The 27,391-nt window shown below is 31.1% G+C and overlaps 2 protein-coding genes and 1 long non-coding RNA gene across 10 annotated transcripts; 1 reads left to right on the forward strand and 2 right to left on the reverse strand.

Moving 5' to 3' along the window:
* Nucleotides 1-372: 372 nt before the first annotated feature.
* Nucleotides 373-967, reverse strand: LOC108474701 (uncharacterized). Its single transcript, XR_001869922.2, has 2 exons — nt 842-967; nt 373-757 (listed from the first exon to the last, which is right to left on the reverse strand). It is a non-coding gene; the product is annotated as an uncharacterized LOC108474701 (long non-coding RNA).
* A 1,897-nt stretch (nt 968-2,864) lies between these two features.
* Nucleotides 2,865-6,977, forward strand: LOC108475912 (heterogeneous nuclear ribonucleoprotein 1-like). 5 transcript variants are annotated; one of them, XR_008280269.1, is made up of 5 exons: nt 2,865-3,343; nt 3,780-5,070; nt 5,522-5,804; nt 5,995-6,019; nt 6,685-6,977. XR_008280269.1 is itself a non-coding variant. In XM_017777893.2 (2 exons), exons 1-2 carry the CDS (start codon nt 3,122-3,124, stop codon nt 4,932-4,934), a joined length of 1,377 nt encoding a protein of 458 aa, XP_017633382.1. In that variant the 5' UTR covers nt 2,865-3,121; the 3' UTR covers nt 4,935-5,340. The 5 variants fall into 5 exon arrangements, 1 of the variants encoding a protein (XP_017633382.1); XR_008280270.1 differs by lacking the exons at nt 5,995-6,019; nt 6,685-6,977 and adding an exon at nt 6,249-6,622; XR_001870043.2 differs by lacking the exon at nt 6,685-6,977 and having other exon boundaries at nt 5,995-6,085.
* Nucleotides 6,791-16,696, reverse strand: LOC108475911 (uncharacterized). 4 transcript variants are annotated; one of them, XM_017777890.2, is made up of 25 exons: nt 16,465-16,693; nt 16,020-16,204; nt 13,728-13,945; nt 13,530-13,635; nt 13,306-13,407; nt 13,050-13,109; nt 12,839-12,917; nt 12,301-12,448; nt 11,891-12,014; nt 11,350-11,530; nt 11,001-11,029; nt 10,665-10,813; nt 10,116-10,218; nt 9,722-9,817; nt 9,583-9,638; nt 9,371-9,494; nt 9,158-9,220; nt 9,010-9,069; nt 8,774-8,935; nt 8,476-8,549; nt 8,304-8,397; nt 7,914-8,050; nt 7,715-7,795; nt 7,397-7,502; nt 6,791-7,097 (listed from the first exon to the last, which is right to left on the reverse strand). In XM_017777890.2, the coding sequence occupies exons 2-25, from the start codon at nt 16,191-16,193 to the stop codon at nt 7,026-7,028; spliced, it is 2,598 nt and encodes an 865-aa protein (XP_017633379.1). In that variant the 5' UTR covers nt 16,194-16,204; nt 16,465-16,693; the 3' UTR covers nt 6,791-7,025. The 4 variants fall into 4 exon arrangements, with proteins under 4 accessions (XP_017633379.1, XP_052881915.1, XP_017633380.1 ...); XM_053025955.1 differs by lacking the exon at nt 16,020-16,204 and having other exon boundaries at nt 16,465-16,696; XM_017777891.2 differs by lacking the exons at nt 13,728-13,945; nt 16,020-16,204; nt 16,465-16,693 and having other exon boundaries at nt 13,306-13,415; nt 13,530-13,618.
* Between the last annotated feature and the right edge of the window lie 10,695 nt (nt 16,697-27,391).

The raw sequence follows: 27,391 nt of genomic DNA on the forward strand, positions 1-27,391 counted from the left end.
GAACTATGCATATTCTGGTTGTCTTTGTTTAAAGCATAGAATTTTTGGCACAATGTGCTGCATGATAGATCGATGCATACCCCGGAATTCCATTACGATCCGATTCTGATATCGATAACTGATGAAGAGCTTTAAAATATTCAATTGATAACTGTTCTGCATATATGCAAGCCCTAGTCCAAGTAACATATATAGGCAAAGAAAGTATTAAGGAGGTCATTGAATGAGAAATCAGATTACATTTGGGCCTCTCTACTCGTTATCAAAATCATCCTAATCCAAGTATTATAGTCTGTATGGTTCAATCTCACCACATTATTCAATCACCAAACCTCATCAAACAATCTAAACATGAATGAAAGAATCATAAACTGACATTAACATTATTACTACAATAAACTAAGCCCTTGGTCTGCATTCTTGATTCCATGTTTGATTAACATTATTACTATAATAAACTAAGCCATAGCTTGGCCTGGCATTCGTGATATTTTTGCTTCAACTTCTTTAAATAGAATGATTTCAAATATTTAATTCTCCTTTCTTCTTCTTCTTCAACACTGTTGATATGTTCATATGGAATAGGCTCAATGATTTCAACATTCAAGTTAAACCTCACTCAATAAGAAAAAGGAAATCCAGTTCTTTAATGCGTCAAAAACATCAGTATTTCGAACTATTAAGTAACTGACCTCAAACGAAAGATACCAAAAAAGGGATTTACTGGGATGTCATGATTTGAAGGAATACCAAGTTTCTGCAAAAAAGAAAAAAAAAAACCATTAATCGGCAAAAATTAAACGAAGCAGTGAAGTCATGGTTAAAAAAAGAAGAAGCTTACTGAATGTGCAGGAAGGGGATGTTTGAATGATTTTCTGGGTATATTTTGCGTATGATTTTCAAAACAAGCCATTACCAATACAATAATCTCTCTCATGATTAAAAAGAAGAAGCAATACAATCATATACGAAGGTGGATTATAATCCCTACTTAATTAGATAATTATAGAAAATAAAAAGATACTTCTACTTATACAATATATCTAATCTATCTAAAATAATTAGAAGTTACTTAAAATAATAATAATTTTGTTATAAAATAAAGAAAGATGGAGAGAAATATTAGAGAATGTACTTTATTAATCAAAGGATAATTTATAATGCTTTATCGTAGTCTCTATTTATAGATAAGAGAAGTATAAAAGAAGTAGAAATCTAATTCTAATAACTATTAGAATTTAAATTACATCAAAACTTTATCTTAATCATAATGGACATCCATTTAATAAGATATTCATAACAAATTTCACATTTTTATTGAGATAAAAGAGTATAAAAATATTAATCAAGTCAAATTCCTACACAAATTCGAACCATATTATCTCATCAATACCTCTAATATTATATAAAAATAAATACATAATATTAAACACATTAAATTGTTTAATTCCATTACAATTATTTTTAATTTTTTAACATAAATAAACTTTTATATTTTAAATAAAATTTATGATGATAATTGCGTTAATTATACCATATATATCTCCAAATCATGACGTTCATTTTAAATTAGTTTTAAATTTAAAAAATTTAATTATATTCTCAAACTATAAATATTAAATCAATCAATTCATTTCGTTATTAAAATCTTTAAATGACACATTAAATTTTATGTAGCTACATTTAAATAAATAAAAGTTTGTCATATAACTTTTGAAAGTAAAAAAAAAGTTAAACTGAAAAAAATAGTGAATGGTAAAGTTCTCTTAAAAGTTTTGAAACTTCAAAACTAAGATTTTTAAAACATCTATTTTTACAATATTTAGTTTTAAAAAAATTCATTTTAAATCTTATTACATAAGATTTGACGTATTATTTAATAGTTAAATTAATGATTTAGCAATAAAAGGAGCTAATTGATATAACCTCAATAGTTTAGGGATGTAATTAGAATGATTTAAAGTATAGGGATCAATTTAAAATGTGGGTAGTTTAAGGATGTTCGGTGCAATTAATTCATGAAAATTTATATAAAGTATTTGGGATAATATGTTTGTTGGCCCTTGAGCTAGCAACTAGATTCACTTCAGTACCTATATTTTTTTTTCCACTTTAGCATTTGAACTTTACAATTAGATCCATTTTAATCCCTAAACTCGAAAAATATAAAAATCACCTGGAAATTTATAAATATTGAAGTGATGGTGTGACAAGTTGGTTGATAGTCTTATATTACATTGTGCTCTTTCCTTTTGATTAAAAAAAAAGTGATGGTGTGATACAATCTCATAGTGTCACATTCAGTATTTTAATAATCAAATAGTTGGTTGAACAAGTTAGATCACCAATTCCTATTCAACCAATTCGATTGGTTCGTCAGCCACAATAACAATAATTAAAAATTCGTAAAAGTATAAAAAAGTAAAAAAAATTAAAATGGTTCAATCTGTTGAATAGTCGATTTTTGTCCTGATTTTCAAATTTTACCAATTTCAAGTAGTTTTCAAATCAATCAATTCAACCGCTTTATTTAGACTGTTATATTGATTGGTTCTCAATCCGTCTAATTTGGTCATGTTCCAATAACACTGTTTATATCATCGAATCTTGATAGAATCCAAGTCTAGAGATCAAAATGAATCTAATTACTGTGTTCAAGGACCATAATGAATAAAAAAAGTACAAATACAAGTACCAAATAGTACTAATTGCCAAGTTTAGATGTTTAGGGGCCAAAAATTATATTATTCTCCATAAAATAATTTTATGTTAAATGAAAACCTTATTAAAACCCAGCCCAAATGAAACTGGACCAATCGGATCCAATAGTCCTATCTAAACAAAATCCCAGTCGTTCCTTCCCGAAATATTCCAAAATCTCCACCGTCCAAACGGCATACAACGCGATCCCTCACTCTTCCCTTCCCCTTTCTTTATTCTTTGGCTTTAGAGCAGCTGTAACTTTGTCTCTCAAAATCGGCCCCCAAATAATTTTTTCTTCCTCATTCTCCAAGTCCCTAAAAAAAAAAACCCCAAAACCCTAAAACCAAAAAGGAAGGTTAAAATCGGAAGCTTTTTTCGTTAGATTTGGAGGAATAGAAGAGAAGAGTAGAAGGGGGGAATGGATTCAGATCAGGGGAAGCTGTTTATTGGAGGGATATCATGGGAAACAAGTGAGGATAGGTTAAAGGAATATTTTGGTCAGTACGGCGACATCTTGCAGACTGTTGTTATGAGAGATAAGGTTACGGGGAGACCTCGTGGCTTTGGATTCGTTGTCTTCTCAGATCCGTCGGTTCTCGATACTGTTCTTCAAGAAAAGCACACCATTGATGGTAGAACGGTGAGGTTTTTATTTTTATTTTTACATTTATTATAATGATTTTCTAGGGTTATTGTTATCCCAGTGGGTTTTCCTTTTTAATACTAATTCTAGCGAGTGAAATGAATTTGGGAGTTTATATGTTATTTTTTATTGATTTACTGGTTGATGATTGTATGGTTCCAAGTTTTCTTCCCCCCTCCCCTCGGATTATGCTCTATTTATTGTTAATTTTGTATGTTTTATCTTATTGTCTTTTGCCTACGCATGAGAAGATACTTGGAGTTTCTTAGTGTCTGCTATATTATTTTGGTGCCAATTTTACAATTTAAGGTGTTTTTGTGCTTATATGTGTGTGTGTGCTTAATTTCATCCGATTTTGTGTCTTTTATCTGTATTGTTATTGGCGTTGCCTGGTGCAAAGATAGTTCCCAATTATAAGATAACTGTTTCCCAGGTTGAGGCAAAGAGGGCGTTATCTAGAGAGGAGCAGCAAACGTCTGCTAGATCTGGTAATTTTAATCAGGCTAGAAATTCCGGAGGTGGTGGAAATATCAGGACCAAGAAGATTTTTGTTGGAGGACTGCCTCCGACCTTGACTGAAGACGGGTTTCGCCAATACTTTGAGGCATATGGTCATGTAACTGATGTAGTAATCATGTATGACCAGAATACTCAGCGGCCTCGAGGGTTTGGTTTTATCTCCTTCGACACTGAAGATGCAGTTGACAGGGTTTTGCACAAGAGTTTTCATGATTTGAATGGCAAGCAAGTTGAAGTGAAGCGGGCCCTTCCCAAAGATGCAAACCCCGGTGGGGTTAGCCGTACTATGAGTGGTGGTGCCAGTGGTTTTGGAGGTTACCAGGGTTATGGTTCTTCTGGTGGGAATTCAAGTTCTTATGATGGTCGAATGGACTCCAATAGTTACATGCGTGCTCAGGGTACTGGAGCTGGCTTTCCACCTTATGGCTCATCAGGATATGCACCTGGTTACGGTTATGGTCCTGCTAATAATGGTGTAGGTTATGGTAGTTATGGAAATTATGGTGGTGCAGGTGCTGGTTATGGTGCTCCTGCAGGTGCAGCTTATGGGAACCCTAATGCTGGTTATGCAAGTGGGCCTCCTGGTGCCCCTAGAAGTTCATGGGGCACTCAAGCTCCTTCTGGTTATGGTGCTATGGGTTATGGGAATGCTGCTCCTTGGGGTGCTGGTGCTGGTAGTGGTGGTCCAGGTTCTGCAGCTACTGGCCAATCTCCCACTGGAGCTACTGGGTATGGGGGTCAAGGTTATGGATATGGTGGATATGGTGGTAATGATGGATCTTATGGGAATGCTGGCTATGGGGCTGCTGGAGGTCGTTCTGGTGGTACTCCAAATAGTAATGCTGGTGCAGGTGGGGGAGATCTACAAGGGAGTGGTGGTGGTTACATGGGAAGTGGGTATGGTGATGTAAATGGAAGTTCAGGGTATGGAAATGCAACATGGAGGTCTGATTCATCCCAAGGTTCTGGAAATTATGGGGGTGCTCAGGCAAATGGTCCTCATGGTGGACAAGGTGGTTATGGTGGTGGGTACGGCGGTGCTCAGGGCCGACAAGCTCAGCAACAGTGATACTATCACAAGAAAGACAACTTGATCTCAAACTCTTCTGCGCATGACCTTCTCTTTGCTCTTGTAATTGTGATGGTTTCTTACTCGAGCAGCAACAGGAGAGTTTCAAGTTGGATGATAAATCACCTCGGGACCGGTTGGATTGCTTGAAACCCTGTAGTTTGCAGTATCTGTTTTGCTAGTCATAATAAGTAGTTTTGAGGCGTAATAGGTGCCTTTCTTCAGTTGTGCTACTGAGTAGTTTTAATTTGGCTTGCTTTATATTTTTTTCTTGCTGCTCCAATACCTTTATATTTATGGTAGTGTTTAAGCTATATTAGTTTATATAACTTAAAATTGTATTATCTTGCTGTTTTGAGCATTTTATTGTTATATATATCATCTAGAAAAATTTGATGATAGATAATTATGCTTGATTTGATATGATCAGTAGGGTACGGAGATTTACCAAGGATTTTTTTTGATAGCAGTGGAGATATGGGCCACTTGGGTTGATCACTCGTAGTGATAGCGATAAACGTAGTGGTAGTTGACACTTGAGGATGGCATAATGATTTTCCCCCTGTATTTGCCCTTGTGTTGTACAGGCGGAGAGATGCTCGAGAGTTCAAAGGTGGAGTCAAGTGTCCACTCATGGCTGAACCCGAGCTTTTTGGTGGGGTTTGTTCAGCGTGGGGTTTGTTCGGCAGAGGACTTGCTCAGTTGAAAATTTGAATTAACATGAGATGAGAGGGGCCCTTCCCCACCCAGGTGCTGTCCCAACACTACAAATTCTTGGCTTTTGAGTCAAAAGGTTTCCTGATCTTCATCCTGGTTTCTGTGGGGTTTTTATTCAAGATGGAGTTGGATTAGTGATGCAAACTGCTTGGGGTATGTTGATTCAAAAGCTGTTAGCTTTCTGGCAGATCAAGATTACATAATTATTGATTGTGCCTTTTGATTCTTTGGAGTAAATTTCATAGTATGATAATTGATTATTAGAGCTCTAGAAAAGTATGTCTTTAAAGTTCCCATTAGTTTTGGAATGAATTAATTGAGTTTTGCCAAACATTTAATGCAGGGGCCTTTCTTTCCTTCTACAAACAGTAGGTTAAATTGTTCTGAATTCTGTTGGTAACCTTGTATTATTCATGATTGTTCATTGTTCCCCACTAATGTACATTTTAGGTAATAAACTAATAATACAGTGGAAAGGGGAGAGGAGGCTTTTAGTAGTTTTGACTTTTGAGTGTCAACCTAGGCAATTGAATTGAGTTTTGGTCGGTGGAAGGATTTGGATACTACGGTTGATAATGAAACGCATTCATTTTTCAGGATTGTAGTGCTGAAAGCATTTAGTATCAAGGATTTTAGGTGTTCTGCTTCTAGACAACGGGACTAAGGGCTCAAACGTTGCTAGCCACTAGAAATGACTTGGTGACAGAATGGTAGAATGTATAGATAGAAAATAGAAGCTCGGTCTTTCCATTATCAATAGAGTTAGGCTAGTTAGGCAATGAAAACTTCAGATGTATCTTATATGCTATTTACTCGAACTCTGTTTTTGAGTAATACACTTCTGCATCAAATAGTTGTCTGTCTACATGTTTAGTGCATGTGCTAATGTCCTTAGACAGTAAGACTTGTATGGTACTCTTGTTCTGGGTTTTTTTTTCTTCTTTTACTTTTTAATGTTTTCCTTGCTAAAATGAGTTCTTGTTCTGCTTTATTTATATATTTAATTTTTTTAATTGATTGTTTGATCACTCAGTTTTAAAGGAATTCTGGATTTTGGTGGCGCATATCCGCATGGGAATGAAGATCCATTTTAATGATATAAAATGATCCAGGTTTTATAATTATTTTAATTTATGGCATTTAATAAGTCAAAATTATTCTTTTATTAAAATTTGAACAGAGAATTAAAATAAATGTCCATGTAAAAATATAATCCTGCTGGCAAGTTCCTACGAGGCATGCCAGAATTACATTCATCAATGTATATATATGCACTCAAATACCATATTTGAATGAAACCAAACGTGTAGTATCAGTTATCAACAAGCTCAAATCATGGCTATAGTACGATTGAAATAAGGAGAAAATAAATAATTAAGAAGCTGAGGGGAAGCCTTTGTATGGGTTGCCAAGTGCAACTGCATTTCCAGGCCGAGAAAATACTACCTACATATGTAAAACATTAGCTCAATTAATGGATAATTAGATGGCATAAGCAAGGTCTATATTTCCAAGAAATGCATGGTCTCAAATAGTTCATAAGATATTCAAATAGATCTAGGAGGAAAAAACATGTATTTATGTTATCTGGACCTAGGGCGAGTGTTCGATTTAAGTATTTTCAAACAATCTTTTTATAAAAAATTTTCTAATATTTTTGTCGGATAATACCTCATAATTTCATTAAGAAAGTGTTGGTTAATATTATTTTAGAAAGAAAAAAATGAAAATGGGGAAAGACTCACCTGGTAATTACCAAGAGTATTGGACTTGAAACCAGCAGCACAATAATCAAAATAGTATTCCCATGTTCGGATGAACTTGTCATTGAATCCCAAGGCATGGATTTTGCTATCAAATTTCCAGCAGCACAACAATCAAATTTCCAAATTTCATTGAAAAGGTTATCAAATTATTAGATAAAGTCTTATTTATCTACATTATTTGGATTGAACTTGTGTGCGAGTGTTTGACACGTACTTTAACACAAGTGTGTGCAATTTTCTTTTTCAAGATTTTCATGCAAGTTGGAATGGCATACAAATGTACTGGGAATGGCATACCTCTGTTTCTCCAAGAAATTCTTTCTCCAATATCTAAGCGTTTGGTAGTAATGAAGTCCTATGTTTTCCACATGCTCCACACTACAATTAAACAACTTCTTTCACTTTTCTCCATGACCAAATATTTGTATAACAGAAACCAAAACGAAATGCATGGTTATGTACATAAAAGTTTACAAGAGGGGAAATTGCATTATACCAGAGTCTGGATGCAGCATTCATGGCTGTTGTTATCCTAGCCAGAGAAGGTAAGCATCCACCAGGGAAGATGTATTCCTTGATGAAATCCGAGCTTCGCCTGTATTCATCGTACCGTTCCTCTGGTATTGATATGAACTGCAGTAACATGAACCATCCCAAATAGTAGTCAAAACAAATCTACTGGTAATCTATGTTACTTGATGTCGGGTATAGTGTGCAATTATGTGTCAGATTTTTTCCAAGTTTTTTTACGTCCTTGGCGCATCATATTTCCGTATTATGAATGTTGAATACAGACACTTCCAAAAAAATGACGAGTCCGAGCAACATCGCTAGTAATTTTCATGATCTTGGCTAAATACTGGAAATGTTCTCAAACTGCAGTTACCTGTAAAACAAGAAGGCCATCATCTGCTAACACTGATTCACAGCAACCGAAGAAGTCCTCCATGTATTCATGGCCAACAGCTTCTATCATCTCACTGGAGATGGCCATAATAGTATTATGATCTTTGTTTTGGTATGTAATGGGGGTAAAATTGGTGGCTTAAAGAACTTACCACGATATAATTCTGTCATACTTGTCGGTGCTAGGAAGTTGTCGATAGTCACAGAGTTGAAATCTTATATTTTCCTGACAATAAAGTTAAAATACAGAGATAGCAATGGCTATGAACCCCTGAAAGTCAATCAGATGCAATTGCCAGAGCCATTGACAAACTCGAACTGGTGCTAAAGCTGATACTTACAAAATTACTACTTTATTTGCTAAATTAAAAACATATCATGACTTCAATTTGGCCGATAATTAGCAGCTTATATTTTTTGTCAATATGTTGCAGATTATCATATTGGTACCTGAAGTCCAGCTTCCTTCACTCTTTTTTCTGCAAGTTTGAGTTGCTCTTCGGATAAAGTAATGCCGGTATATTTGCATCCGGTTCGTTTGACAACCTCGATTGCTAAGCTTCCCCAACCACATCCAATCTCAAGAATTTCATGCTTGCTATCAATTCTTGCCTGGAAAATCGAGATGGAAAATTCGATAAAAGATTATAGTATGAACAGAAAATATTATTACTGTAAGGACTTACTTTTTCAATCAAAAGAGAGATCTTTCTGTGTTGTGCATCTTTCAAATCCTCATCTTCAGTCTGTAAAACAAACAAAAATCAAATTTACTAACAATCTTATTTAATAATATCATCACATAAAGTGCCAAGTATTGACAGTGAGTCTAACCTTAAATACTGCACAAGAGTATGTCATTGTCTCATCCAAGAAGAGTGCAAAAAGGTCATTACTCTAAGAATACAAAGAATGATTATAAGCATTATGTACGTCTTAAAATCTTAATAAGCTGCAAAAAATCATATATACACTCACACATCGAGCATTAGATTCTTCAGCATACTTGGATAAACAACAAAGGATTTACAGGTCAAGGCCTCATACCAGGTCGTAATGGCGAGAAATGTTCCTACGAGCTTGTGTAAGAGTATTTTGTCTTAAGACATGCTTGAAGAAATACTTTGCTGATGTTAAACCAGCTGTAAACAACAATGGTGTCCACCAACCCCTAAAAATAAAGGGTTAGATATACTATCTCAACTGGGATTTAGGTGAAGAATATGCTTATCATCTTGGGTTTACAATTAAGAGTATACCTTTTCTTATTAAGTTTTGAGTTGGAAGAAATCAAATCTCTGTTGGCAATAAGAATCTGCAGGTAACAAGGCAAATCTGATGAACGCAGGTACCGGTAGTTATAACACATTGTTATGATTGTGTCATTTTCTTACTTACCATTACAAGGTTCAGCAGACCATCTTTTTTATCAACAAAAGAAAAATCCCCATTGATATATGAATCTGCAAGGCCTAAATCTGCCTCTGTCATAACCTAAAAAAGCAATTATTAGTGCTCATTAATTGCTCGAAATATCACGCATAAGGAAAACCGTATCCATAAGTTCAATACATTATACGTAGCTTGACATATACATTATTGAGATTGTGGATACGGTATATTTTCTCCTATATTAGGAGAATCATGCTCTTGTACAATATGGAAATTTGTGATGGAAATATGTGTCTGACATGAGTGTAGGACAAAGTAATTCAGTTAAAGTAAAAAGTCAAGAGAACATAAGATAATCATATGGTATCTTCATTGATCGATTGATTTCAAATGCATTTACCTTCCAATAAAAATGTGGACTGTGAACTTTAATTACAGTTTTTAGAGAACACTTATTGCTAGTTCCTTCAAAGGTAAACATAGTGCCACCTTCTTCCAATAAACTGTTAATGGAAAAAGTAAAAGTTATTAATTATTAAAATTAAAAAAATACGATGATCATGGTTGAATCAAGGGCATAAATAGCATTTCAGAAGTCCAAGAATCCTTTATCTAAAACCATGCACATTGTCATGAAATTGACATGATAAACACCTCACGAATAGGGTTTGCTACTTGGTCTTGAGGTGAGTGTTGGATACTTAGTCTAAATCAGGATGGTCCGGCTTTAAGTGAAACAATTGACAGTATTAGTAGCTAATAGTTGTCTATGGTTCTTAAATGAAGAACAAAAATGATTTGGACAATAGATGAATCATACTGATCTTAAACCTAAAGCTGAAACCCTGCATTGGCAATCAAAGCACATTATGATCTTATAATTTCACAAGTGTGGACACATTAGAACAGACAACAACCAGCAGCAGAGTAGGACATTGGAGGAACTCACATCACACATCCGGTTGATATAAAATGACTGAGGAATCTAGTAACAAAAAGACGTGCCCCTGTTTCCATCAGAGAGGGCACCATATGCTTTGGATTGCTCAGAATATTACAACTTTTTCCCAGCAGACCGTTTGCAGCAATCATCCCAGCCTGGAAAGAAGTGAACCTCACTTGTGAACTGCGATATAATAAACACATCCTTTTGAAAAAAAGAGTAAAAACCTTGGTGAAGTATATATATTAGGGAGACATCCTTTAGTCAAATGGGAGATCAATATGCACTCATTTGAGAACATGGTAAGGTAAGAAATAATTTATGATTAAAAGTAATCACTACCTTTAGTCCATCTTCATGGGAGCCATGGCCTGAAAAGAAAGTTAGTTGAGTTACTATGATGAATTATTTGAAAGTGAAGTTTCCTAGTTTTGAGCCAAATTATCGTAAGTACTTTTAGTTTTCAGATGTCAGGCAATCAGCAAATTAAAACACTACTAACTGGCTAACAAGGAAAACTTAGGCACAATGTGAGCCTTAGAGGAAGATACATATATCCATGTTCATATTTACTGTAGGTCAGATGTATACTCTGCATAAATATCTTATGGAAAGGGATTTTGAAAAATAAAATGTGATTAACAAAACAAAGACAGTCAGCAGAGGGTCTTTTATAACAGAATCTGCTCACCCAGGTATGCTCCACAAAACCAAATTCCTCTCTTCCCTTGAATCCGATCAAGCTCAAGAGAAGCTTTGGTTGCAGCAACAGATGGTACTGGATGGCCTGTTCTCCACTTAAGCAAAGTGTGTTGTGGTGTATAATCTGGATTGAGAGTGACCAAAAAGGGTAGGCTTGTTTCTCCTAGATTCTGCAAATTCATACATTGCAGTCTAATAACATTAGTGATAAGATCAATTTTCTCATATAAATTTTTGGTTACCTTCCCTTTTTAGAAAAATATAATTTCTGATTGTCATCTTCTAAGTTAAAAGGGTTATAACTTTAGAAACCAATTTCAAGAGGCATCCCCACTCCCATATCTTAACATCACCAGTAGTTGGTGGAAGCTCTAAAACAGTCCTCATGATCATATACTGTCCTAGTATAATATAAGCAATCACATTTTGAACTATGAGTACCAAAAGTACTAATCAATATAACATATTCCGTTTTACAAGTAGGTTTTGGACTCAAGAGTGTATTTAAGCAAAGAGAACATAATAGCTACCTGAAGCACATTAAGCCAGTATGTCAAAGATACATTCTTGTCTGTACTTCCAAGAAAATTCCAAGCACTCCATGCTGCTGGGTTTTTGGGCATTAAATTTTTGTCACGATGAAGATAAATATCACTGCCAGATAAAGAGAATCACAAATGAATGTGCAAGACTGAAAGATCAAAACCCTTTTTTTATGGTTCTCTCTTTCATGGTTAACTTATACATTGACATATCCACATCTAAAATCCTGAAATTTAAAAGGTCAATGTAGGCCCTTTTTTTTTTTTGGGGGGTGGGGGAAGGGTGGAAGCCTTCAATGGAAGTAAAGATCTCTTCATGGTATTTGAGGTAAATGGAAATATCTCTGGGATTGCATAAAATATCAGTTTCAGTTATATAATGTATTCAATAATGGTACCTATAGACATATTGGAAAGCACCAAGCACTGTTGATTCATCATATGTTGCTTGATTCCCTAACAATCTCAAAGCATCTGGTGCATGAACAGCCATTATGCAACCTTGATATAACTCTTGAGAGTCATCTCCACATAATACAGTGCAACCTGTAATAAACCTTTAGAATTACCAGTTGAACCACAAAATATTTCTGACATGAGAAAAGGTCTAAATATAAATGCCATATCTGTCATATTTCTTCAGTTTTAAGAAATAGTTTTATTCAGATAATGCAAAACAGAAGCCAAGTTACTCTTAATCATCTTAAAAGGCGTTTAAACATGTTATGGATCATCTTAGAGAATGAGAATGTAGGAATGAAGCAAGTAGAAGCTTCTGAGAAAACAAGTTGAAAGTGGAAACCATGCTGCTATGATCATTTCACATGTACATTATTTATAAAATGTTGAGAACTTCTGAATCCAGCTTTGTAGTATAAAAATCTTAATAATATCGGAGCAAAATACTCGAACGAAACTTTGAATTTAGATACTAACCTTCAGCATCACTCAAAATAGAATGCACCTCGCAACCGGTTCTTATTTGACAACCTCTACTCTCCAGCTCTTCTCTAACCTGATTACATTTTGTCAATAACCCCACAGCAAAAATAAAATGTCTGGAGCTTACATCTATTTGCATGCAACAATGAATTTGGATACAAAACGGTGCAACCTAAGAAGAGGAAATTATAATGAGAACCGGTACCTTATTGACGTAACGATGTGAACGCCATCGAACGGTCATCCACTGTGGTCGTCCAAAGAGCTATAAAGACAAGCAAAGTAATATTATCAAATCCAAACTAACATAGAAAGCTCATACTGACCATGACCTATGTTAGCCAGACTTACATTTTCCATACAAATTCATATCTAAAACTCACACGAGTCCGAGTAACATAGTCCACGAGTGATTCTTACCAAATACTTTATATAATACTTTCATTTGTAAGAGAATGTACCTGAAGTATACGATGATTGCGGCAAAATGAAAGAACAGAGAAAGCTGAAAAATCCATAACTCTTTCTGTAGGGCATGACCATATCGAACCACATACAGGCACCTAAAAAACTACAACATTGTCATTGCTATTGGCAACTAATGAGACATTTCCGTCGAACAAGTCGACTTTGATACGAACAAAAGCATATCAGAAAATGTAGAGAGGTTTCTGATATATCTCACCAGATAAGCCTTCTGAAATAATTCAGAGTAACCCTTTGATTTTATGAACTGTCCCAATGTTTCATTACGGTCAATATCCGGGTTGTTTTCGAGCAATTCAAGATAACTGCAAAATCAGGAATGAAAGACGATATATATTCATAGCCAACACTTACAACTCATTTTGGAGTAACATGAAGACTTTTTATCATTGCTCACCTAATAACATCATTCTTGAACTTGAGAATTTCTCTAAGCATTTGCCAAAAGTAAGGATTGAAGAGGTTGGATTTTTGGGCAAACAAGCCTGAGAGGCCATTACGGCTGCCCCATTCACAGCCTTTGCCTTCATTAAGGCTCACTGAGAGTGACATATCAGATGGTTCCATATCAATCCCAAGGCTCTCAAACAACTCCATCATATTTGGATATGTAACCTGCCATAAAGTAATGTCATCACATTAAGGCGCACACACACATTTCAGAGACATCCCCACTAATAAATTTATCAAACATTATATTTATCAATGAAGAAACTTTCAATTCCAATTCCTGCATGAAAGTTTCAACATCTTTCCTTGAAATAGTAGCACTAATGTTCAACTTGTATTTTTTTTTTGGGTAATCTATACTCATTGTCACTAAATTATTAGTACATTTTGATTACTCAATTTCAAAAATTTAAAAATATTATTGGTGAAAAAAAACTGGATTCATTATTTATTTATTTATTTTTCATGAATATTTGAAATAAATTTTACTGAAAATAATTATGTATTGAGAAGTTAAATGTTAGATTTTAATACATAATTTTATAAGTACTAAATTTATATTATAAAATCGTTTGGTATATGAATAAAAATTAAGTATGGAATATAATTATATTATTTTATAAAAATAATCATAAATATAAAAAATTATTATTAAAATTTTCTTGATAATTATATATATTTTTATTAAATTGATATCAAGAATCAAATTAACATCAATTAGATAGAACCTAAAATGACAATAATAAGATTTAAGCTTTAAACCTTAAAGTAGAAAACCTCAACCATTACTTTAAGAAGATATTATTGTTTTTCTATTATTTTAAATATTAAATTATAAATATATCTTTTATTTTAAAAATATTTCACCCACAAAAGTGAGTGTGTCCTAATCCATCGTCTATATATATATATATATATATTATTTAAATATTTATTTAGGCTAGAGTCATGTCAACTCAATTTTTAATTTATTAAAAAACATTTATTTTAATGTAGACTACAATAAGAGGTCCTTCAAATGTGTTTTTTATTTAATTACAAAAATTATAAAATAATCATTTAATTATTTAATATTATTTTTTAATTACTAATTAATTAGCACAAAAATAAAAACACCAAAATATTAAAAATAATTAGATAATTAAAAATATAATTGAATAACTATTAATATAGTTAGACTCATGCAGTACTGGGGTTTAATTGACCCCAAAAATATTATTTATATTTTTAAAATATATATAATTGGTGTATTCATCCTACAAAATACATCGAAAACGGTTTCATAAAAAATCATTTTGCAAAAATATTGAAAAAGTTATATTAAAATCTTTGAAAATAATTATTTTATAACATAAATTGTTTTATGTAAAAATAAATGAATTTTTGTTTATTTTCTTTCAACGCCTGTCATTTTGTTCTCGATTTTTTTTATTTTTCCACACTGTTTGATCTTTCAATACTTTTAAATGAGTGTTCTTAATTTGGTAATAGTTTTTTATTTATTTTAAATTTTATCAATTAGAAAATTAAGATCGTAATCCTAAACTTTAAAAGTACTAAATTTAATTATTATTATTTTGTCTACTTCTCAAAAAAATGTTAGTTGGAAAATCGTAAAACCAAAACATTTCCACCTAACCGTAATATTCCATCACACATTAAAAGTACTAAATATTAACAAACTACCAAATAAAAAGACAAAGAAAAAAGGCAGGAACCACCCCTTCTCCATGGCCTTGGATCAGTTTACATTTTCTAATTATTTTTATATTAATATATTTAAATTTAATTATTTTAATGCATTTGCAAAGTAAAAAAAAAAAGCAATTTATTATTAATTAATGTATTAGAAAAGGAAATAAACTATTCTAATGCTGTGGAAAATTGTTTAGGTTCAAGGAAAGAAAATATAGAGGGTTTTGAAAACACGTGAAAACTAGGGTTTTACGTGTCTGATTTTCAAGCACACAAGAACTACTATTATTTTCCAGCTCATTAAAAATAATTATAATATAAAAATGGTATAAATATATAAAAGACAGAGAGAAAATTATTTTAAAAATTTCATTTTCTTCAAAAATTATTTTTTTTTATTTTGATTTTTGTAGATTTATAGTCTTCCAAATTCCTATAATTTCAGTTTTATCTCCTCTCTAGCAATACCAAGTAAAAGCTTTAGCGACGAAAACGACTAAAAGCGTCGGTAAAGAAAATGAAAAAGTGATGGTTAAAAACTTACGCGACTAAAAACCATGAAACCAAGGTCTAAATCAACACCATCGAAGTGAACGGTCTTGGAATGGCCTCCCAAATACTCTTCTTTCTCGTAAAGCACTACATTTGCACCGGCTTTGGCTAAAGTATAGGCTGATATCACCCCACTTATCCCTCCTCCTATCACTGCTATTTTCATCCTTTATTTCACTACACCCAAAAAAAAAAAACAAAACCCTGAATTTATGAACTCTTTTGAAGGTGAGAGTTTCAGATAATGCTGTCATTTTCAGACCTTTTGGTCTTAAAAGAAACTAGTCCTTTTCTAAAAAAAAAAAGAAAAAGCCATATGAGATAACCAACGTGTTGAATGTTACGACATGAAGCAGCTATTTTTCAGAAAATTTGGGAGTGAATTCTGAACTGAAACTGAATAAGAAATGGAGATAATGCAAAAAAGAAACACTGACCTGAAAATGTTTCAAAAGAAGAAGAGGAGAGAAGAAAATAGTAAATGGAGATAGGGAGGCCACTGTTTTATCCTCTGATTCTAAAAGGCTCTCAATTATAGCAGAGAAGATAAGTCATATTTATAGACATACATTAAAAACAAAAACAAAAAAAAAGACAAGGCTATTTAGAAATGCGGTGTGCCTTGGTACTTAGCTCCTTTATTGTTTCTCTATCATTCAATTTGGTACCCCTCCTCCAGTATCTATCAGTCCATCAGTATTTAATATTCTAACGTGTATTAGAGTTAGATTTAATATTTTAAAGAAAAACGCCTGGACTTTATTTATTACCAAACAGCCTCAAAGCAAACCAAACGGCGGCATTGATAAACAAAATGAAATGGAAAAAACGTTTACAAAAATCCCGCCCCAATTAACTAATTAATGGGGTTTATTCTTTCCGATCCAAAGGTTTGTTTGAAATTTAAAAGAGTTTGGATAAAAATATTAAGCTCGTTTAAAATATGGGTTAGACTTAGGTTTAAATATTCAAGACTCGAGTCCAACCCTGCCTGACTCATTTTTAAGTTTATAATACTTTATATTATATTATTTAGAATACCTTAAAAAAATAAACATATACTAAATATATAATAATACTTTAATATAAACATTAAAAAATAAAATGATTAAATAAAATTTTCAATAAATAAAAATGTATAAAATTTTTAAATATTAAAATAATATAATATAAATATTTTTAAAAATTTAAAATAATATGGACAAACTTAAAATGGACTTGAATTAGTTTTTTACAAACATAGATGGGTTTGAGTAAAACTTTAAGCCTATATTTTGAGCTGGGCCAAGCTTGAGTAAACATAAAGTATATTAATATCATACTTAAGCCCGACTTGAACTTAGCCTATGAACACTTCTAACTGAACCCATTCTTCTCTCAACACATCTGAAGCCAACAAATTCTAGTTTAGTCAAAAGTACTCTTAAAATCTCTTAAAGATGCTATGTGTAAGTTATAGATTTACTCATTGTACTCGTGGCTCAAGTTGGGTTTGAATTAGTATCATGCATGATTTTAATATTATACATAGTTAGTCAAGCTTAATTTGGCTTGAAATACTCTACTTTTGTCCAAATATCCCCATAGTTGTAAATGATTAACTCAAGCTCATTTAGGCTCCAACATATTTTTTAAGACGTAATTATTTTTATTATTAATTATAATTTTTTTACAAACATTATATATTTATTCTTTGGGTAAACTACACCTAAAGTTACTTCAGTGTTAATAAGTTTATGTTTTGGTCACTCAACTTAAAAAAGTTACAAAATAGTTATCGAATTATTCAAAAGTTTTCATCTAAATTATTGGGTTATTAATTTTTCTTTTAGTTCAGCTAGCGAGCTTCAATTGACGATTTAACGATCGATATGATGGATTAGTACACATTGATGAATAGAAGAATATACTTTAGATCCAAGTTGATCTGATGACAAGTATTAGAGATCAGAGAAGAAAGCTATTTGGATTTTGATTTGCAGATTCATGACGTCTAAAATTATTTCATGCAAAAAAAAAACAACACTGAACTGTAGAAGAGAAGGGGAAGGTGAGCACTCTATTAGTGTATATAATTCAAACAGAGAAGACTATACAATAATAGTTTTAACAACTCAATGACTTAAACGAAAACCTTCTAATAGTTCAATGACCATTTTATAATAATTTGAAGTTGAGTGACCAAAATATAAAATTATTTTAGTTTAGTGACGTTGGATATAGTTTACCTTATTCTTTTATTAAATTTCTAAACATTAAATATTTTTCACCACTAAACTTAAATAACTTATTATATTTTTAATATTTAAATTTAATATTGTATGCTTAATTTTTCATTTGATATAAATTATATAATATATAAACTAAATAAATAATGGCATACTATAAATCTAAAAACAAAGTTAGGTTAAATTAGGATTGGGCTTTGAATATTGAAGTCAAGCTCGACATATATTTTAAACCAGCCTTTTTTGTCTAATATCATTTTTTAGGTATAATATTTTTGTTAAAACCCTCCAAATTTTGAGCGGGTTTTTGAGTTTGACCAGATAACCCAACTTATTAATAGGTTTACTATACTATAATTTAGTTAATTTTAGTCCTTATACTTTTCGAATTTTAGAATTTCAACATTGACTCAAATGATAGATATTAAATTCAATAGGTCCCACAAAAGCTTCGGGGCCTGACGGGTTTCCTGTTTTGTTCTGTCAACTATACTAACACATCGTTGGATTTGGTGTTACTCAGTTTTGTTTGGCCTGCTTGAATGCTGGTTTATACATTGCTGATATCAATCATACGAACTTAGTGCTCCTTCCAAAAGTTATTAATCCCACTCGTATGCATCAGTTTCATCCTATCAGCTTATGTGTAGTTCTGTATAAGCTCATTTCTAAGGTGCTTATCAACTGGTTTCAGACAGTGCGTGAATGAGGCTCAAAATGCATGTAAATACGATGCTTCTAAATATTTAATTAAATAATTATTAACTTTACCTCTCAAAAAACTATTAAAAAATATATAAAAATTTAAAAATATAAAAAAATCATATAAAATCCTAAACCCTAAATTCCACAGAACTTACTTTAAAAAATAAAAATCTAACCCTAAAAAAGGACCGGAAGGAAAACACTACCAGTTGGAAGTGTTTTCCCGCAAATCAACTGAAAACGTTTTTGTTATTTTTACCTAATCCTGTAATTTTTCGAAAAAAATAACTTAATTTAATAATTATTTCCTTTAAAATCCACATTTTTAAGAAATTCAGTAGTAATTTAGCAGTATGATAAATAATTGCTTTCCATTTTCTTTTAAGATATTTCACCATATGTATTGGTAAAAGACAAAATGGGTCCATCTAATTGTGATTTGAATATTCAAACTCATGAATTTGTTTTTATTATAGAAAGATCATATTTAATTTCAAAACTCATTCAATTTTTATTTTTAAAATATATATGAAATAATCTGATTTAAATTCATTCATTTTATTTATGTATATCCTCCTAAATTCAGTAAAAGGACACTTTTTTGCTGACCAAAAGAGGATGATAATATAATTTAAACACAATTCAGAATTTTTCAAACATTCGGAAAGAGAATTATATAAGAGAATAGTCATAGCATGCATGTGGAAAACATGGACAACTTAAAAGAATGGTCCAAACGATGCATTTGCAGAACATGAAAAAAACCAGTAAATGGGGCTTGTTTGCATTTTTTTTACTTTAAACAATTATTTTTATTTTTAAATTGATCTTAATGAAAAAGATTAATTATAGATATTAGATACATTTAAATTTAATTATAAAATTATTTAAAATATCCATCCGAATTGAGCTCCTAGATTGGGTCAACCATAATTTTTATTAATTAACTATTTTTAATTTAAATTTAATAATAAAATTATTTAAAATATTAGTATAAAAGTAATTTTAATTTATAATATTATCCAAATTTTAAACTAAAGTCAATTAGACAAAACCCGAACTTAATTTTTCGAAAAAAAAATCAAATCAAATCAACCAGACCCGACTTATATCTTGCTTGAAACATGGAAAATGATGGGCATGGGGCAAAGTGCTGGAGTCCACGTCTTCTTCGTGCTTATATGCAGCTGTTTTGGTCTCTACGTGGTTCACTTCCTCATCGCTCTTTTTTATCTTTGACTGAAAATATGTTTTCAAATTTCTTTTCATTTTTATTTTTTTTATTCTTTTAAAATTAATCCTTTAAGTTATATAATATATAAATATTAAGTGTTAAATTTTTAAAATCAAAACTAAATTGGCATAATTTATAAATATTAAGAGTTAAAATATTATTATGTCAATTTTAAAAGCTGTCACCATTATCCTCTGGTGACAAAAAGATAAAATTAAATAGTCAGGTGACTAAAATAAAATTTATTGATAATTGAGTGACTGCTAGTACAGTTTACCTTATTAATAAATTAATGAATAATTTTAAAAATGATTAAAAGGTAAATATAGTTATCACAATTTTTAACATATGACGACTAATGATTCATTAATACTGTATTAATTTATATGCTGCCATAACAAATAAGAGTCTTTGAACTTTAGAGATTTGAACCTTAGAGACGGTCTTGTTGAGTGGAATAGTCCCGAACATAAATCGTAAAACAGATATAAAAAATATCAATTTTTTTATATGGTACCATTGCATCACATATAAATTAGATATTTAAAAAATAAAATAGCTAATATCTTTAATTTTATATTATTATTATTATTATTATTATTATTATTATTATTATTATTATTATTATACCTTTGTAGGTTATATGGAAGAAAAGACGTGTGCAAAATACTAGAAACGCCTTTGATCTATTTCACTTAAATAAGTACCTCCCTTTTACTTTTTTATTTTATTTTAAATGAAATGTTTTTTTCTTGACACCGACAGTAGGAGGAAATATAGAAGGGATAAAGTCATGAACTTATTAATTTTTCACATCTTAGTCCTTGAACTTTTTTTAGTTTCCAATTTTAGCATTTTTCTTCAATTTGATCCTTGAATTTGATTTTTTGTTAAGGTTTGATGATGTGGCACTTTAAAATTGTGCCATATCATCACCTAAAGTTTTTATTATTATATATATTTTAAATTTTCAAGTGATGGAGTTGCATAATATAAAAATATTATGTTGTCACTCCTGAAAGAAATCTAAATTGAGGGATCAAATTAAAAGAAAATTTTAAATTTCAAGACTGATATGGACTAAAAAAAAATCTAGTGACCAAATTAAAATTTTTTACCAATTATTCAGAGATTAAATGTTGCTTAATCCCACATAAAAAATTGGAGCATTTGGTTAAATGGGTGTAATAAGCCTTTATTTTTGTACACAACTGTGCTGAGAGCTATAAAGGCTGATTTCTAGTGATTCTATGGGAGGCTGGTAGACTTTGTCGAGGATTTGACAGAATAACGCTAGTTTCCTTCCTATTCTCCTTAGTCGATGGGAGGTATATAGGCTCCTTTTAAGTTTTCACCAGCCTACAAGTGTCTTTATGAAAATGTAAACTAGTCATGCTGAGCGTCTTGCACGTGTTTAAGAGCTATGGCGAGTCACCTTTGTAGACCATATTGGGTTTTGTGCGCTTCCAAAGCTTGCAGTAGTTTATCTCAACTTGATTGAAATGTATAAAAAAAAAGTGTACTAATAGAAAAACAACTAGAGGAACCAAACTAAATGATATATATTTAAAAAAAAAATCTTTAAAAAAGGGAAAATACAATAATACCCTCCTAAATAATAATCATATTAAAATATTACCTTACGATGTTGAGTATGTCTTATATTTCAGTTAAATTTGAGAGATAATCTTCTAGTTAAACTTTATTTATTTGTTTCAGTTGAATTATGATTAGTCTAAATTATTTTATTATTTGACTTGCAAATTTATCCCATCTCTTTTACAATATTAGAAAATACATCCATTCAACACTTTTGTAGAATTTTGTATTTACATTTTGAGGGTTCTTTATTTTCAGATTTAGTTTTTATCTCATCTTTTGTACTCTTCGTTCTTTTACCATTATAGTAAAATTATCTTTACTTGTGATTTTTTATCATCTTTGACTGAGTTTTTCCACGTTAAATTTGAATGTTCAAATTTTTAATTTCATTCACTATTTTTAGTTGTTCGTTACTTAATCAGGTCGATCCCCAACATATTAGTTATTAAAAAAAATCACAATATTATACATGAACTTTGATTATTCAATGTGCAGTTTGATATATGAACTTTGGTTCGGTACAATTATACACATAAAACTTTGATTACGATTCAAATATATATCTAAAACTTTAATTTTGATTCGATTATACACGTTTAAAGAAATAAATACATCAAATTATTTTTATATTGAATGAATATAACTACTTGTGTATGCAATATATAAACATAAAATAATATTATATCAATAATTATATTAATAATTTGTGAGCTTTGAGCTTGATTGGATTCAAGGGAAGATATAGGAATTTGGTTTAGCGGAGCATGCCAAGGTGAGCAGATCCTGTTATAAAAGAACCTCTAAGACTTTGTTTTGTTGATCACATTTTAATTTCAAATTCCTTTTCACCAGTTATTTATGCAGAGTATTCATCTAACCTACAGTAAATATGAACATGGATAAATAAGTTTCTCTAAGGTTCAGTGAACGCTAGCACATGAATTTAGCACTCACAGCGGAAATGATTTGTTATACCAGCTAGTTGGCTAATACTAAGAAATATCAAAAAGGTGAATGTCATATCTATATTTCTAAGCATTGGTTTTTTATTTATAGTATCTTTTGGCACAAGTAATTCATCATAGTAACTTCCCTTTTTCAGGTTATGGCTTCCATGAAGATGGATTAAAGGTAGTGAACTGTTAATCATATATTACTCTGTAACTTGGTTAGTTGTAGGAATTGTGATTGTTTCTTATCCTATCATGTTATCAAATTAGTTCACGTTGATATTTTATATGAATAGGATGTTTTTCTAGTATAATATTTCACCAAGTTTTTTACTTTTTTTTTTTTAAAAGAGTGTATGTTGGGGATTAATTCGATTAAGCAACGAACAAGTAAAAATAGCAGAAGAAAATGAAAAATTGAACACACAAATTTTACGTGTAAAAACTCCTCTAAAGAGGATAAAAAATCATGGGCAAATATAATTTTACTATAATGACAAAAGAATGAAGAGTACAAAAGATGGAGATAAAAACTAAATCTCAAAAACAAAGAACCTTTAAAACGTAAACATAAAATTATCTAAATGTGTTATGAGTTCTAATATCTAATAAGTGTGTTTTCTAAGGTTGGAAAAGAGCCTATTTATAAGCTAAATTCATAGGTCAAATAATAATAAAATAATCTAAACAATCAGTGTTTGATTGAAACAAAAAAATAGAGTTTAACTAGAAGATTATTTTTCAAATTTGACTGAAATATGAGTCATACTTAACAAATCTCCACCTTGACTTAATATTTTCACAACGCCATCTTTGACAAAGCCCATCACAAGCCTATCTTGAACTATGCAGGGAATTAATTGAGTCGAATCTGTGTTTAGAAACTAAAAGACTTCTAGCCTTCGACTTGTGCCAAATCAAAATTAACTCGAGTTTGATTTTCACGAATACAGTGCCCTGACTTTTCAAAACTTGCGTCCAAAAGAGAACCTCTCTTTAACGAAACGGTCATACTTTTTTCCCTCCTATGACCAAGTTGCCTTTGCTCCAAACAAGTTGACTTCGACTCCGTAACAGACAAGGGACGTTCGATTTCACCGGTCACTGTAGAATCTTCCAAAATGTAAAAACTGTCGGCCTTTTACCTTTTAACAAAATGAGAGCTCCACGAGATACCTTAATATCGCTCGACTTGATGTTGATTCTACATCCTTTTGAGTCTAAAGTACTCAAGGAGATGAGATTCTTTCGTAAATCAAGTACATACGTGACATCTGAGAGTGTCCTAATAGTTCCATCGTGCATCCTAATTTTAACAGTACCAATATCAATTACCTTATTGGATGAATCGTTTCCCATGCGCACAATTCCATCCTCAATCGAACTGTATGTGGAGAACCATTCTCTTTTGGGACACACGTGGAAAGAACATCCCTAATCTAAGATTCACTCGGATGTAAGCTCAGAGTTTTTGCTCATTGAAACTAATAAGAAATCATCTCTTTCTTCAGCCAAATTAGCACGAGCTATATCTTCCTTGTTACTCTCAACAATCCTTTTATTTCGTAATTTATAACAATCTACTTTAATGTACTGATCTAACTTCTTACAATAGTAACACCTTTGTCTCGCTTCTTTGACGTTACCAAAACGGAAACTTGCCTATCTATCTTGCTATCCAAACCAAACTCATTATCGAGTTTATCTCTACTCAACAAATAACCATTCACATCTTCGAATGAGATTTTGTCTTTGTCATAAATCAGGGTCTCCCTAAAAGACTTGTATGAAGGGGCTAAAGAGCACAGTAATAGCATAGCTTGATCTTCATCGTCAATCTGGACCTCAACGTTCTTTAAATCATTTAAAAGAGTAATAAATAGACGTTGTTTCAACACTAAACAGTTAGCTAGAGACTTAGTCGCATAAAGAGTTTCTAACCTTTTCTACAAGGTGGATGATGTCTTTTCCACCAATACCTCCTGCAATACTGTATTCGCGAAGCACAACTGGATTGCAGCCAAACATTTTCATCAAGCTCTTCCCATTCTATTTTATTTAGATTCTCATACTTTTTCCTGATAATAACCTTTTTCAAGTCAGATTGAACTAGAATTGCTATCATCCGAACTTGCCACAGATTGAAATTTACGTTTTACCTTAATATCCTGAAAATTTTTATAGTAAGATATTATCCTTGATATAGTAAAATAAGGAAATAAAGTGACAAAAAGGGAAAATTCTGAGTTATGTCAACATTGAGAAGTATATTATGATATATTAATTCAAGAAAGGACTAAATTATAAAAGTGAGAAAAGTTTTGTTGCACAAGAGTAAATACTCAAAATTTGAAGGGTTAAAGTGTAAATATGAAAAAAATTGAAGGATTAATAGTGAAAATATTTTAAGGGTGGAATGATCTAGAAACTAAGGAAAATGTATGAATTAGGACTAAATTGAATAGGAAAAGAATTATGAGGGACTATGTAATTTTACCAAATTATGTGATTATTCAATGATGGAATTTTAAAAGATCACTAAGGGAAAATTGGTCATTTGGAAGAGAGAGAAATCTAGAAAGTAATAATGATGTTGATGATATTTTATAATTATTAATTAGATAAATATTATTTTATTAATATTTTAATAAGATATTTTAATAAGATATTTTATTATTTTATTATTATTTATTAAGTATAAAAGGAAGGAAAGATGATGAATTTTCATCATCTTTCCCATGCAAACCAACGTGAGAAGAAGAGAGAGAAAGAAAGTTTTACTTTCTTTATAATTTGATCCTTTCACCACAAATCCACCATTTTCACTTAGAAATTAAAAGAATTTCTATAGCCATCAAGAGAGAAAGATCACAAGGAGACTATAGGGAGCTAGAATATTAAGTTAGATTCAAGAAATAGTAGCTGGAGGAGAAAGAAAATCAAGTTAAAGAATGAAATCAATGAGACAAGGTAAGAACATCAAGATTTCAATATATTTTTAAGATTAATATTATTGAAAAAGCATGGAATTGATGTTAAAGTAGAGTTTTCTTATATATATGGTCTTATGTTCTTGATATGTTAGTGAAGAGAAATTAAGAGAAAGTAATGAGAAATAGAGTAGAGAAAGAAAATAAGGGTGTTATAAATATGACAAATAAACATCTTGCATTAAAACAGTTTTGGACAGCAGTAGTAGACTAAATTTAAAAAATCACCATAAATTGTGGAAATCAAATTAGAGGATGAAAAAAATATGGAATTAAATCTTAATGAGTCTTGTTACTTATAGAAGAAACGGTGTAAGCAATATAATTGTGAATTGTGAGATATAATAAATTTAGTGAGACAAGGTCAGAATGATTTTGGGTTCCCTTGTTCTGATTTTGGAAAATCAAAAAAAATTGGAGAAAAATAATTAAGGGCTTAAATTTATATGTTTAAAATATTTAATGAGTCTATTTTTAGTGAAATAAGCGGAAACATCATCCGAATCTTGTACGATGAGATAATTAATTCTAAGTGAAGAAGGGTTGTAATTGTCAGACAGCAGAACATGGATAACTTTAAAGAATAAACTGTACTTATTGGCTAAATCAAAAATTCTAAAAATTTTATGGTAAGAAGATATGTGAGTTTAGTTTTAGGAAAAATTAGAAGATCTTAATTTGGAGTTCTGTATCTTAAGATAAAAATAATTTACTGACTATGATACGGATGGATAGCTTTGAATATACATATAAGTCAATAGTGAAATTATAGACAATGTTACTTATGAGCATGATATATACATCAAGGATGTGGAATGGAGAGGAGGAGGAGGAAAATATATATATGAATATTCAACTAGCATGGCTAATTTGCATGTTTTAGGCTCAGGGACTAAATTAAATAAAAGTAAAACTTTATGGGTAATTTTGTAAAAATGTAAAAAGTGACCAAATTGCATGAAATGGATTATATTATTATTTAAATTATAAAATTTAATGAAATTATTAATTTAGATCAAGATCGGGTGAAAACATGTTTTAGGGATTAAATTAAAAAGTGTTGAAATTATGAAAAATTTTATTATTTTATAGAATTCATGGGCTGTTATCAAAATATAAGAATAATTAGGCTCAAAACAAAGATTAAATTACAAGAACTTTATTTTTCTGAGCCTAAGGATGAAATCGTCATTAATCAAAAGTTCAGAGGTAAAGTGGTAATCTTGCCTAGAGCATTAATTGAGCGTATCAGAATATGAAATAATAAAAATGATGGTCAAATTTATTTATAAAGATCCGGACGGCTCAAATATGAGACTTGAACGTGGAAAAGAAAAGTTTTCGGATTAGTGAAATTATAAACACGAACAAGCAACGAAGTAAGTTCGTGCAGCTTGAATTGAATTATTGAATGTTTGAATTGTATATTTATGTGACATGAATGTGATTGAATGTTTAATGTATGTTTTGGGCTTCGAGGACCCAATTTATTTTCAAATATTTGAATAATAAATGATCCAGAATTATTTAAAAATGTTCAGTAAACTCCAGTAATGCCTCGTACCCTATTCCGTCAATGAATACGGGTAGGAGGTGTTACATAAGCTCAGAGTTTTTGCTTGTTGACACTAATAAGAAATTATCACTGCTTTCGT

Source organism: Gossypium arboreum, chromosome 3 (genome assembly GCF_025698485.1).
Source record: "Gossypium arboreum isolate Shixiya-1 chromosome 3, ASM2569848v2, whole genome shotgun sequence".
NCBI classification, from domain to species: domain Eukaryota; kingdom Viridiplantae; phylum Streptophyta; class Magnoliopsida; order Malvales; family Malvaceae; genus Gossypium; species Gossypium arboreum.

Excerpts from the sequence above, each read along its gene's own strand:
- LOC108475912 (XM_017777893.2), top strand. The coding sequence starts at position 3,122 with ATGGATTCAGATCAGGGGAAGCTGTTTATTGGAGGGATATCATGGGAA. Across the intron at positions 3,344-3,779 it reads ACACCATTGATGGTAGAACG|GTTGAGGCAAAGAGGGCGTT; the intron begins GTGAGGTTTTTA and ends ACTGTTTCCCAG.
- LOC108475911 (XM_017777890.2), bottom strand. The coding sequence starts at position 16,193 with ATGAAAATAGCAGTGATAGGAGGAGGGATAAGTGGGGTGATATCAGCC. Across the intron at positions 9,639-9,721 it reads GTCTGCTGAACCTTGTAATG|ATTCTTATTGCCAACAGAGA; the intron begins GTAAGTAAGAAA and ends TGTTACCTGCAG. Across the intron at positions 9,070-9,157 it reads ACTCTTGTGCAGTATTTAAG|ACTGAAGATGAGGATTTGAA; the intron begins GTTAGACTCACT and ends TTTGTTTTACAG.